Source organism: Botryllus schlosseri, chromosome 2 (assembly GCF_051294905.1).
Source record: "Botryllus schlosseri isolate E-star chromosome 2, Bs_hap1, whole genome shotgun sequence".
Taxonomy (NCBI): Eukaryota; Metazoa; Chordata; class Ascidiacea; order Stolidobranchia; family Styelidae; genus Botryllus; species Botryllus schlosseri.
Window position 1 is genome coordinate 22,640,481 of NC_137237.1, and position 14,558 is coordinate 22,655,038.

Sequence of the window (14,558 nt, forward strand, 5' to 3'; positions counted from 1 at the left end):
TGACTGCCTTATCGCGTCCATCAAGTGCGACGACGAAGACATCGTGCCATGTAATAACGGGTGAAGCAGCCGCGGCAGCTGGAGCGTGAAGGTCATGTAGAAATTTCAATAAATTGCAGCTCCATTACGGTGGAGTCTGAAGAAAATGGCTGCGACCGAAACTTTTTTCGTTTTGGCCTTCAATTTGAGACCAATTCATTTTTTGAGCGTGTGTGGGACGGGAATTGGCAATATGACGTCACGTGATGTCATAGGTTCACGTTCACACGAACCTTTCATTGGTCCGCATTCGCTCAGGGTTACCGTACGTCCAGGGCTGTAACTGCCGCACCCCAAACCCTCCAATTGGGGGGGGGGCGAGCTCGAAGGGGCCCTAAATTTTTGGGTGAATTAGCATAAATTATGGAGTATATTTTTGAAACTCTATGCAACTTTTTCAAAACATTTTCGCCCTGCGCGCAATTTTAAGTTGCCAGATGTTATGATTATTGGGTACTCTTCCCCCAAGGAAAAATACGCAAGATTTATAGAAATGGGCATATCGGCGTTGGCCAATGCCGCGCCACGACGCCCCAAGACATATACAGTTTTAGGCCATGTAACACGCGACTCCAAGAAGTGTGCCAGAACGATCGGCAGCAAGAAACCTTGGCCGAAAAGGACTGCACTTATGGTGACCAAAAACTTCGTTATACATACGAAATACATGTAGGTTTATTTGTCCATAGGCGTCTAAATGACTGGCGACGAATGTTCCTGTCACAGTAATCTGAACCTCACAAGACAAATACCATCCCGCAGGGAAAAATTAGATGCCAGTGAAGAAATACCAATTTGAAATCATGTGATCTTTTAGTTTAGTACGTTTGAGCGATTCCATATTTTTTGATATAGCAGGCAGGAGATCACGAAATAACATCATGTAACGAAGTCATAACAACGAACCCGCCCGTCAGAAGATGTTTAATTCTTTACGGGCTCTACAGTTTCAAAGGCACCTCAGTCAGCTCTACCGGTAAATCTGATTACGTGAGTAGAGAGGACAAGAAATTGATAGGAATATAGGCTATATGCAATTCCCGATCTTATTGGCCGATTTTATCATGCATTATCAGAAATTTTCGCGCTTAGCGCTGGCTAACTGAACAGTACAACTGTAATTTTGTGGCAAAAGCGAACAACGTGATTGGGGAGGGGGGTCGCTTTATCACCCTATATGAGCCCACGACTCAAGTTTTTTTGGGGGCCTGACGAAGTGCTGTTTCGTTCCTGCCAACGGGTATACACCCGGAGATGTTCAATTATTATTGAGGGGTCCTACCTTTTCAAGCACACCTTACTCAGCTCTACCGGTAAATCAGATTACGGAAGCAGAGAGGATAAGAATTGATAGCAATAGAGCAATAGGCCTACCTATCATATTGACCGATTCAGTCATGAATTGTAGAAATTTCTCGCCCTTCGCGCGATTAAGCAAGGAAAGCTGACTCACTAAACGGACACCCAATGTATAAACAGCGTCCTATTGACCGATTCAGTCATGAAATATACAAATTTCTCGCGCTCCACGTGATTAGGCAATCAAAGCAGACTCACTAAACGGAGAGCCAATAAAGAAACAGCGTATACCCAATGTAAACTGCGTATAGTCGGAGGGGGGTCTGGAGAGCGAAGCCCCCCAGAAGCTCCATTTACCATCCTATGGGAGTCCCAAGACTAAGGGTGGATTGCACAGATGCCGATTGAAAAGTAATCACCGATTACCTTAGTGGCTAATCGTTATCTGTACCACGGAAGGCAGCCGATTACTGACGTTTAATCGACGATTACGACTTAATCGACATCTGTGCAATCCACCCTAAGGTTTTTTTGTGGGGGGGGGGGGGGGCTGACGAAGTGCTGTTACGGCCCTGCGTATGTCCTCTCTTGAAAGGATTAGTCCTCTTTTTTGAAAATGTCATCGGAGGCCTTGACTGACCTCTTTTTTGAAAATTTTGGTTAAAAGCACGTGAAATTTAAACTGAGATATAGGAAATTAGAACTCAAGTAACGCGGCCAGGTGGGAGTTGAGTTTATTTTTAGTCAACCAACTACAAACTAGGAGAAAATTTACAAATTTTACCCCGGTATTGTAAGTCTGAGCAAGTGTCCTCGTTCCGGATTCCCAAAATATGGCAACCCTGGCACTCGCACCCAGCACCGTAACTGCCGCACCCCAAACCCCCCAATTGGGGGGGCGAGCTCGAAGGGGGCCCAAAATTATTTCGTGAATTAGCATAAATCATATAGTATTTTTTGAAAATGTATGCAATTTTTTCAAAATTTTTTCGCGCTGCCCGCGAATTCCAGTAGCCATTTCTCTTTATTATTGGGTATTGGGCCATTACCGCGCCACGACCCACCAAAACATACAATCATGCGACTCCAAGAAGTGTGCCAGAACGATCGGCAGCGAGAAAACCTCGGCCGCAAAGGTCTATTCCCTTATGCTGACCGAAGACTTGGTTATATATACAAAATACATATAGGTTTAATTGTCCTTATAGGCGCCTAAATGACTGGCGGCGAATGTTCCTGTCTTTGCAATCTGAAGCTCACAATAACAGCCCCGCTGAGAAAAAATTTATGCCAGTGAAGAAATACCAATTTGAAATCGTGTGCGTCTCTTAGTTTAGAAGCCTACGTTTGGGCGATTCTATATTTTTTCAATATAGCAGACTGGAAGTCACGAAATAACATCATGTACGAATTCGTCACTTAAGTCATATCAACGGGTCCGCCCGCCCGAAGATGTTTAATCATTATTTACGGGCCCTCCCGTTTTCAAGACACTTCACTCAGCTCTACCGGTAAATTTAATTACGTGAGTAGAGAGGACAATAAATTGATAGCATAAAATATATGCAATCGCCGATCTGATTGACCGATTTTATCATAAATTAACGAATTTTTTCGCGCTGGCTCACAATACAGTACAGATGATTTCGTGACAGACGCGAACAACGTGATGGAGGGGTCGTTTCATCACCCTATGGGAGCCCAAGATCCACGTTTTGGGGGGCCTGACGAGGTGCTGTTTCGTTCAGGGCCAACGGGTATACGCCCGAAGATGTTTAATTATTATTGAGTGGTCCTACCTTTTCAAACACACCTCACTCAGCTCTACCGGCAAATCTGATTACGTGAGCAGAGAGAAGATAAAAATTGATAACATTATATATACAATTCCCAATCATACTGACCGATTCAATAATGAATTTTACAAATTTCGCGCGCTTAGGCGACAAAAGCTGGTTCACTGAACAAACTCACAACGAATATGATAAATAGCGGTAAACAGGGTATCGCCGGAGGGAGGCGAAGCCCCCCAGAAGTTCGATCTATAACCCTAAGGGGAGCCCAAGACCAAAGTTTTTTGGGGGGCCTGACGAAGTGCTGTTACCGCCCTGCTCGCACCGTCCCAGCGTTCAACACTCTCAATCAATACTAGGATATATTCTCTAATTGTAACAACCCCCAGACTGCATCCAGAGACAATGTCCGCAGTGCAGCTGTAAATTCTCAGGATGCCTACAGATCCACGAATGCTCTTCAGCTGCCACAAAAACAAACTGAGTTACCCAGACGAATGGGGCTGTGCAGTTTCAAAAACGGCAGCAGTGTTTTGGTTGGTACCAGGTATCGGAAAGTATTGTGAATTCGCGCCTGAAGAATACGAAATTGATAAACTTAGTATAAGTAGGCTATAAAATTTGACACGATCGCTAATTTCTTAGCAATTTCATGGGAAATCAATTCGGGGCTAGGAAATCTCACGAATTTCCAACGAACACAAACCCGAATTGATCCGATTAACGCTGCATTGGCGCAAGTATTGGAAGTCCGATGAAGCAGCTAGTCAGTAGTCACAGACCGTATTCTTTCGAGGTCTTACAAACGAGGGACATCGATGCCTGCATTCGATCGAGAACTAGTCAAGCTCTCTGAATGTCGATAAATGACCTGCCGATTACTATTATGCCAAGGCCAGCACAATAAACATCTATAAAGAAACCACTCTGTAGCTATAGTTTCAGTTGACCTATCCTGTGAAGACATACATCCTGACTCAGTCGCGACGAAAAGTATGCGCGTCAACCGAAAGCGGGCACGTCAGACAAAAAAAATTACCCACGCAGCATTGCGAGTGATTAAATAGAATTAGCAATATCTTTGTCGTAAAAAAGGAATTGTATGAAAACAATTGCATATTAGTAAATAACGGCGACACACAAACGTGGAAGAACAAATGGAAAAATAAAAATCTCAATGCTTTTTCTTGGAGTAGCCGTTGGCCGCGGGAACTTTCTGCGCGCGCCGCCGGTCCTTGCCGAGGAAGTCCTTGATGAACAGCCGATAAAAGAGAATGACGTTCATCACAAGCATGACGAACATCCCACTAACTCCGGCGCAGAGAAACGGAAAAGGCACAGGTGCGATTCTCAGCCAATAGGCCATGTACAGCAGAACGCAAAGCCGAAAGACCAAGAATCTAAAAGCACAATAGAATTTAGACAGATGAAACAGCTAACAGACCCGTGCACGAAAAGGCGCTACCATTGCGTTTCGACTAAGTGCACTAGTGCAGTTACATTTATAACCAGGCGTCGGGGACTTGGTTCACCGCAGACTGGGTATAATTTTTGCGCGTTGCCGGATATCATTGGACGAAGCAACACAACACGGCCTCTTGATTTAGTTCAGTGTTAAGCCGGTAAACCAATTTCTGAGTGAGATCGCAGCTACATCGGTGGAGCGTTACACGTAACAGCCCATGACAGATTAGGATCAAAGATCAAACGCTCAAATCAAAACATATTTCTTACCAGTATTTTAACTGTTGGCCGGATAAGATTCGCACGAGTTAGCGCAACCACGGTCGAGAATCGCGAATATTCAATTATCCAATAGGTCGGGAAAATCGAGTAACCGAGTGATTCGATTGGGAACGGAGCGTTTGGCCTCGAGAGTCGAGTCGAGCAGAGTATTCGCGCGTCAACTCATTGTGACATCATAAGATAATGAACGATGAGGGAAGTTCAAATATGTAGCTTTTACGCGGCCATAAAGAAAATCGTGCCAGTACTATATCATCAAAGATAATTCGGTACGTTTCGGCCATATCTATTAAATTGTACTTCGTGACAATGCTGTCGGCAGACCACAACTTCACAGAAACGCCCACATAGCATTGACTATGTTACTACGTGTTTCGTATGCTTCAAAATTATAACCGATCAAACTCATTACAAGGATACGAATTACGTCGCAAATTTAAGCTGTTAACGAAATGGGCGGTTCTTCCGTTGCTTCGAATGGAATGTTACTGTGTTGAGCGAGGTGCACTGGCACAGTACACGAGGATGTGGTTATTTCTAGCTTGTCGAAATGAGAGCGAGCTCTGTATAAATATGGATTCCCAGTCCCGGGACAGGCGCAAATATGAAAATTGATATCATGCCTCAAACGGCAAAGGCACAGTTATTCATTACACTCGAATTACACGGATCTCAAATCAAGCGCGCAGTGTGCGGCCGGCAATCGCAGTCGCGGAAGCAATCTGACGCCGAGATTGTACTTTATAGAGCTATTCGGCGTAATAAATCTGCCATCAGGGCCATATATTCCACCGCCATCAACGCTGTTTGGAACTCGAGAGCCTGAGGATGTGGACTGGTGTTGATACAGAATCAGGAAAAAAATCGACGATACTTATCGTACATTAACCTGTCATTTGCTGATCGATGGAATAATCAATCACGAGTAGGATTCACTGCTAACCCGAGAGTTGAAGATTAGACGGATTTGGTGGCTGTTAAATATGAAGTTACAACCTCCCTATGACAGTGACTGCCATAGTTATTACGCAGAGGTTACGTTTTAATAGTGTGCTCGGTGGCAATCAACACTCTCTGTAATACCAACTGAGGTGAACGCCAAGTTCTGGACATATTCACATAAGTTATAGTAGTTCTAGTCGGACAGAAAACCCGATAGCCTAACCGTTGTCCCCGTTTGCAGTTGCCTTGGTACAATGAATATCTCTATATTTTCAATGTTGAAATTGAATAAACACAATCTCGCTAAATTTTCTTGCATCAACGGACATAACCTTCAATTTCAAGACCGGCCAATTACAGCAATGCAGCATAACATAGCGAAACAAACAGAATCTCATGAGGTTTCGCGCTAAGTCATCAGAATCAATTACATGCGAATTCGCCGTAAATAGTAACAAGTGCCGGTCGCATTAACAGCATGCAAAAGAGCAAAACAGCTAAAAAGGACAACCGGAAGTAGTAATACTACTTAGACTGGCGGTAACAAACATGCGATACAAATTCTCCCCACCCCAACGTATTTGGTAAAAATGAGTGTAACTAACAAAATGCGCGAGACTTACGTCGATATGTTGGCTACGGAAATTGCGAAGTATTTGCCAGACGTGGGCGAGATATTCGCCAGCCTCATGAGTTGACGGCAATGCAGGAAAGCGGAGTTGACTTCAACGAGTAACGACACGACTGCATATCCGACGAATTGGTCGGTTAACAATGATATACCGAAGCAGGAGATGACCTAGAAACAGCGAAAGAACGTTAAACGAGAAAGCTTGTTGTACACGACTTTTGCTTGATTGCCAAAAACGACTAAGATGAGTGCTAACTCCGGCTGCAAAAACGCATTTGAAATTTTGCAATGTTTGTGTTTGGACGCGCGCGAATTCGTATTCTGTGTCTGTACGTGTACTCTTCGTTACAAAAATACGAAGTCTTCAGTCTAGGATTGATGGCGTCAAGTGAGTCCCGTTGGTGTCGGAATTTTCAAATTGTGTTTGCCAGAATACGATGTCATGCGTGATGATTCGACGCAATTACGTCCTTCCAAGTTCTTTTTTCACACACGCACACTTGTAGATGTGTTTCAAACTCAAGAATTCCGCAAATTCGCGAATGGACAATTGGAAACGATCCCGAGCTCAATGGCGCAAAATGTTTATTCGTCTGTCGAAATCGAGTTCACGAGTATTGCGTTTGGTGCCAAAGTGCGAATTCTGAAGTCGTCGAGAGCTGAGCCTATGAACAATTGAACATTGAGCTGTGCCGCGATAAACTAGGTTGATATACCGATATTCAACACGTACTCTCGTACCGTAAGCTCAGTAATATAGCACACAGCAGGTGTCACATGCATTATTTCCTGAAACAATGCGTAATCGGAGAAGGCACAAAGGTTCTATACATAGAGAATGATTACAAGAGTCAATTGATTCCATTCGCTTATCACTATCACAAAAACGCCCATCCCACACGATGGCAGAGTCGGACATCTCATGAAGGACATACAAGTCTCTTCGAAATGAGCAACACTTGGCTAAACACAGGTCACACCAATGATATGCATAATAGATATATTATAAACATGCAACATAAATTCTGGCAGTGTTCATAGTGGTGATCTGAAAACGAACCGTACTTAGCTAACAACACATTACATAATTGTGTATTTAACCCTGGTATGACAATCAAAACAAAAGCAGCATTCAAAAGCCAGCTTACCACAACATGGTGCAATAGAATTTCCCACACTCTGGAGACAGCGAAGAAAAGCAAATTGTCCACAAAATCATAAATAAAATATCCTGCAAAAATGTGAGAGGTTGAGTGCTGGAAACAAATGCATTATTCAACTGTGAGCAGGTAATGAATAATATTGCAGACATGGTGAAACTGATCGAATGCTACTTGCAAAATGGGACCGGAAACAATCCGAGCAGGATCATGAAATTTCATACACCATTGACAGACTATAACCAAATAACACATACTTGGACACCCCATAGCATTATTATTTTTATGTTAGTATCGTGGCTAGCTGTCTTTGTGATTCAAACCCTAGTCACGCACAGTCTGTACAATGTACATGATACAGCTAAAAAGCACAGCAATGCTGTTTGACATTTCATGAAAAACTAGATACAATCTCCATAGATATAGATTGATAAAATTATAGCTACAAAGCTTTTGCAAGACAACACAGGTCATTCACATTATCACAACCCATTACTGCCAGTTCAGCAACAAAACTTAGCCAAAGAAACTTAGATTACATGTAGTTCCAAAAAAATGGCTTAATTCGATGCATCACATTGACTACGATTTGTGCACCAGCTGGATTCCAATTCCCACTCTAAATGACACAGAATTTACCTTCAGGGTAAAACAAACCTGTAGAGGCAGCAACAAGGGCATATGAGAAGTGATTGTGTCCATTGACGAGATCAAAAGCCATCTTCCAATCATAGTAGAAGCTGCAAAATGAAGTGACAAGTCCAAATAAACACAAGATAAACAGGTGTTACTTTATTCTAAACAAAATTAAGTTCCATCCCAATCATGGTCATCTTTTCATCGCACTATAAGCTTACCAAAGGAGACACCATGTCCCTGAGACAATTGAGTGGATTAAGGATCCCAGTACATTGTACCAATAATACTTTTCTTGCGACGATTTGAATTGCGATTTTGGTGCGATTGAAAAGAGTTGAAGGAAGAATCTCACAGTGAAAAATGCAGCTGCAGAGATAGTAACAAAGCCTAGTTTCGTATGCGAGAGGTAATCAGTAACGGCACTTACAACATCCATAGGGAAGAAAATAATATAAAACCTGAATGAAATGAAGCAAACGTTAAATTTATCCACTAAACTAGAGATTTAGACATTTCCAATCGTTGAACAGAAAACATAATTGTACAACTGTCTGACAAGAGCAATATCGAGGAATAACCTAATGGAACTGGAACAGGTCCTGTCATAATATGTTTTACACTGTATTTTGTAATATTATCAAACTCTATTATATTGTCCCGGAGCAAGTAGGCCTCTATTATTAATGCTTGAGGCAATTGCGCTAAGTAAGTAGAGTAAGCTGTAGACTGTAGAATGGCATTAATGAGTAAGCAATATCCATGAATATCTATGAAATCGAATCACAATCAATGTTCCATCTAATTTTCGACTAGTCTGCGCACACCCACCAACTCACTGCGCAGACCCTTGGACAACAGTGCATAACGACTAAAAACAAGGTCATCACTTTGCATTTTTTGTGCGCAACATGGCTTTTCTGTTCGCAGAGGCCGTGTCAGCACTGCGCATTGGCGCAGCTTAGAGGTAACATTGATCACAATATAATAGGGTTACCATACGTCCTCTTTTAAGAGGATTTGTCCTCTTTTTTGACTTTTTTGAAAGTGTCCTCGGAGGACGCCCTTTTGTCCTCTTTTTTGAGATTTTGTCCTCTTTTTTGAAAATTTAGGTCACATTTAGAGCAAATTGCGAGTGATATGCCGTAAATTAGCACAGAAGTGATGCTCCGGCGGGTATTTCGGAGTGAAAAACGGTGATTTCACTGATTTGAGCTTTAAGCGAAAAGTTGACCTTTTTTTTTTTCTTTAGTCAACCGATCACAAAGTGGGAAAAATTCACCGATTTTTGAGAATTCTTCTCTGGTTTTGCAAGTCTCAAATTTCTGAAAAAGTGTCCTCTTTTTAGATTAGAAAATATGGTAAGCCTACAAAATAACCATCGAAAAACTAGATTCAAGAGATCTGTACCATACCGTAGCTCATACCAGTAGGCATAGCGATAGACTCTAAAATATTCATAGAACTTTAAGTGTTCAGAGAACTAGATGAACCAATAATTACATAATTGACCTCAACAAAATACCAGCGAACAAAAGATATTTATCGATTTCCACCGGTAGGCCTACGTTTTGAAAGGCAGAATACAGCAGCTTGGAAAAACATTCAGTATAAAGTGTTCAAACTGCCACAAAGAACATTACCAAAGACAAGGATTTGCATCAATAAACTGCTTACATAATAGTTCTATCGGTTAGATTGTGACTACTAGTAACTCAACTACATGCGAAAATGAAGGATCTCCTCAGCCACAGCTTTTTATTTCACCAATATAAAGGCTAATTCCCGTAAATGGAATGTCATTACGAAAAGTTGAGGCACTTCTTCGATGGCAGTCAGACATCGAAAAGTGTTCACCATGATCACCGATGAATGTTTTCCATGAACACGAAAAAAAAATTATAAACGTCAAAATATATTTTTTTTTGTGCCTTTCGAAAGACGAATGTTAGGGTTGGGGTGGGGGGTATTAGAGTGGGGGGAAAGGGGGATATTAGGGTTGTCGGAGGCGATATTAGTGTTAGGATTGGTGGATGGGGATATTAGGGTTGGCGGAGGGGATATTAGTGTTAGGATTGGTGGATATTAGTGTTAGGATTGGTGGATATAGGGATATTAGGGTTGGGGTGAGGGGTATTAGGGTGGGGGAAAGGGCGATATTAGGGTTGGCGGAGGGGATATTAGTGTTAGGATTGGTGGATATTAGTGTTAGGATTGGTGGATAGTAATATTAGGGTTGGGGTGGGGGGTATTAGGGTGGGGGAAAGGGGGATATTAGGGTTGGCGGAGGGGATATTAGTGTTAGAATTGGTGGATGGGGATATTAGGGTTGGCGGAGGGGATATTAGTGTTAGGATTGGTGGATGGGGATATTAGGGTTGGCGGAGGGGACATTAGTGTTAGGATTGGTGGATGGGGATATTAGGGTTGGCGGAGGGGACATTAGTGTTAGGATTGGTGGATAGTAATATTAGGGTTGGGGGAGGGGGAGATAGCGTAGTCGTAACGATAAGCGCCCACCAATCTGGCGGACCCGGTTCGATTCCCGTCGGAGGTTTATGTGGGCTCCTTTTCCCTCGCCGTTGCCGCTCTTACGGAGACAAAAAAGACCAACGAAAGAAAGCACTCACAAGGAATGGAAAGAACTAGTAGAAAGGACCGCGGCTTCAATAAGATCAACATCGAAATGAACTGCGACATCGGGCACGGCTTCGATAAGATCAACATAGAAAAGAACTGCGACATCGGGCACTCTAGACCGAGGTGGAAATTAGATTAAAAGGATCGCAACTGCATGCGTGTCGTTCGACATCCTCCTATCTGCTCATTACATCGCATTTTGTCTTATCGCATGTACATTGTGTGTGACTTGTTCAGATGAAACATGTAACCCAACGATTAATAATATGATATTATTACTATTAGGGTTGAGGTGGGGAATGTTAGGGTCCATTCATTACATTCAGCACCCATTACCACCCGTTCAAAAGATACATATTTTCCAATTGCCAAGACAGAAAGTATCGAATCTTTCATTCGAGCACGGGGTTAGATCGTTCTAGTTCATTACAAAACTGATTCAAATATAAGCGAGTGATTAATATGATGCCTATTGAATCAATAGGTTACGTCAATTCACGCGGAGTCATCATTACAAACGATGGAAAAACATAAGCGGGTGAATTCAAGCCTGCAGGCTCGTGCCGCTAGGACATACTTTGCGATAGGTGATGCTGGAGCAAACTGATGATAATCAGTATGTTGATATTTCATCCTTTCGAATACACGAAAAGATTGCGATTGAACGAAAAAATTGGAAGGTATTGAAACGATATTTAGTAGTCGTTGAAACCGGACATTCGGACACCACACTTCCTGTAGCCATAAGACAGTGTAAAGAGGCACTTACGTCGTTGTAGCCTTGTAGGATGGGCAGTTGGACACTGAATATAAAGTAACAGAAGTGATGGGATGATAGCCTAATGAAGTGGCATGTTTCGGAATGATGGGCCGATATATCAAATTGAGATTTGAATGTGGACGTTCTTGACGACTGTCGGGATGGCCTTCGAGGCTTTTAGCGATGTCTTTCCCAAACTTATTTCCACGGCGTATTTCAATATCGAATATATTCCACATATCGATAGGGAGTCTTGAATCGACAGGTGAAGTCAATGCACGCATTCATGGAAGAACACGAGCATATGGAATTATAGATAACAATGTCTTGGCGAACGGGACTTAATAATTTCGATTTTCTCGACGGCAAATTGAAAGTTGAAAAGTATCGGGATAGACGTCGTTGAATGACCAGTAGCCAAAACTATTCTTTCAAACTATTGGTAAATATACTCCTACACAACTTGTGAAGCAGACGCAGTACAAATACAGTTGATGCCATGCAGCATTCACAATCAATCCTAATGAGTATTGTATGATACACGATAAATAGCCTATGCGGTATGTATTTTCATGACAAGTTGATTCTGCGTGTGTACTAAGTTGTTTCTGCTTGTGTGTACTAACTTTTTGACTTCTTAGGGTGAAGCAGAACGCACTAACACCGTACTGATGCATCATTAGTGGTGTGTTTCACTCATTTCCGCCCGTAGGAAGGGTGTGGAGAAACTATTTGGTACCCGAGTGATGCTGTACCGTAGAACCTTAGCTAACCTATTCCTTGAAATTGACATGATGCTGCCGGCGGCGATTGCCAAGTTGAAAAAGTGGCTCTTTACTCTTTTCGAGTTGGTAGCCCCTGCTCTGATATCAATATACCACTATATGTCACTGCATGCACATTGCACCATGCACAATGCACATGTCTGTCTGAGGAGCACTGGAGACGGTACAATTCACGCATTGTTTTGTTAACGAATGAAATATAATAAATGTAGCAAAGCCAACGAAAAAATACAGTGTAAATCATGGATGTAAATAAGTATAAATTCAAACAGGATAGCGAGTGCGAATCTGATTTATCAAATTCTGAAATGGATCGTCGCCGAATTTGAGGCGCCACATGAATTCAAATAAGTACGTATCCAGGAGAGTACGATGAGTCCCGCACTCCCGCTTATTTCTCTGTTTCGCTCGGGCCCACATTGATTCAACGTGATTTGTCGTTGCGTGGGAGATCGGGTCCACAAAGTTTAATCTGTGGTTTACTGTGAGATGCTGGTAGCCCAAATTGCTCACCGTATTGTACGCTGCCAAAGATCTGATATCACAGTCGTTCCGGGCAGGATATAATGTTGTATGATGGGCAAAAGAGTACCAGCATCTCGTCTCTCGACTTCCACCAGGAATCCCTCTTTCGATTCAACGTCGATGCCCACGAACACCCACTGCGTCTTGACCGTTCTTCCAACATTATGTTTTCTGCGGACAAAGGCCGACTCGTCGATTTCAACGACTCTTCCAGGGCCGCCCAATTGAAGTGGATTGTCCACGAAATACTCGGCATATATGTCTCGGACGTAGTTGCGATAGTTACAGATGGTCTCATCGCTAGCGATCCCGTCTAACATTTTTGTACGACGCCATTTCATACGAGTATAAATACAGCAATTCGATGGTGGTTTGAAGTTGAAATCTGGTCCCCTCGAAAAAACTATTTTTCACAATTTGCAATGTCGTTTTGCAGTCGCGGTCTCGACATTGCCAACGGAATCCGATTTTTGTGCTCCGCTCGTATTCCGCCATATCGCCATTGCATTCGGGGCATCGCATTTGTTTCGCAAGCAGTCCGTGCTGTCGGCACCAAGCAATTGCGCTTGCCTTGTCGATTGTCGCCAAAGTCAGCTCCCTCCAATTTACTTTAGAAAGACTCGGATATACATTCGCCCCCGCCATCATCAACTCAATGTTACTCGGTCAGGGCGGCATGGTATTTAAATACGTACGGTGAACATTGTGACGTGTTTTGTTTTCGATCGCTGGATGAAGCCGAATACAGAGTCAACTAGGGGGCAACGCGGCAGTGAAGACTTTAGTGACTGAAAAACACATCGATGAACTCTCGTCGGTGTCCTTTCAATGACAGCTCTAACCCGTAGTAATAGAGGGTCAAAGGACGAAGCAAATTCTTCCACTTCAAGTTCGAGTACATTTTATCGACACACACTATAGCCTACTGGTTGCATTTTCTGCATACTTCTACTTCTACTTGAACAGTTTTCGATTCAAAACAGGCCTATAATACTGACTTTCTACCAAGTTTGAAGTCGCTACTTGTACTACTTGAGTAGCAACGTTGATTACTCTTATCACCGCTACCCATAGTTGAATGTCTTCTCTGTCACAACTCAAACATATAGGTCGCTAAGGGAATAAATTCTGGTTGCGATCGCATTAGCGCGATCGTTAAACATTTATGTGATATTTGTTACATATCATCCAACAATGTCCTATGTAGCCTACATTTTGTATATTTTCAACGTCACTGTGTTGGGTACCACAGGTCCACAGCCAATGATCCAGAAACGCTGAAAAGTGGTTACGGCAATACGGATTATTAATTATGAAGACGCTCGACTAATGCACGGACAAGCCTATATAATCTTGATTCCATTATAGATAATTAACTAACATACGGTAGGTCAGTTATCTCTAATTCCATATGGTCGTGTTAACCATGAATGCGTGTATTGACTTCACCTCTCGATTCGAGACTTTCTATCTATATGTAAAATATATTCGATATTGAAATACGCCGTGGAAATAAGTTTGGGAAAGACATCGCTAAAAGCCTCGAAGGCCATCCCGACAGTCGTCAAGAACGTCCACATTCAAATCTCAATTTGATATATC

General features: G+C 42.6%; 2 protein-coding genes across 2 annotated transcripts in view; both read right to left on the bottom strand.

Annotated features, from left to right (window-relative positions):
* LOC145434183 (serrate RNA effector molecule homolog) overlaps positions 1-14,558 on the bottom strand; it is a 356,705-nt gene that overhangs the window by 42,488 nt on the left and 299,659 nt on the right. The gene's annotated exons all lie outside the window — the stretch shown is intronic.
* Positions 4,176-8,760, bottom strand: LOC145434160 (TLC domain-containing protein 2-like). The gene is made up of 5 exons (XM_080311475.1): positions 8,468-8,760; positions 8,268-8,350; positions 7,599-7,681; positions 6,443-6,618; positions 4,176-4,531 (listed from the first exon to the last, which is right to left on the bottom strand). The coding sequence occupies exons 1-5, from the start codon at positions 8,683-8,685 to the stop codon at positions 4,306-4,308; spliced, it is 786 nt and encodes a 261-aa protein (XP_080167601.1). The 5' UTR covers positions 8,686-8,760; the 3' UTR covers positions 4,176-4,305.

Coding starts and splice junctions, on each gene's coding strand:
- LOC145434160 (XM_080311475.1), bottom strand. CDS start 8,685: ATGGATGTTGTAAGTGCCGTTACTGATTACCTCTCGCATACGAAACTA. Junction 8,351..8,467: donor GGGACATGGTGTCTCCTTTG/GTAAGCTTATAG, acceptor TTCATTTTGCAG/CTTCTACTATGATTGGAAGA. Junction 4,532..6,442: donor TCCGTAGCCAACATATCGAC/GTAAGTCTCGCG, acceptor TTGTGCTTTTAG/ATTCTTGGTCTTTCGGCTTT.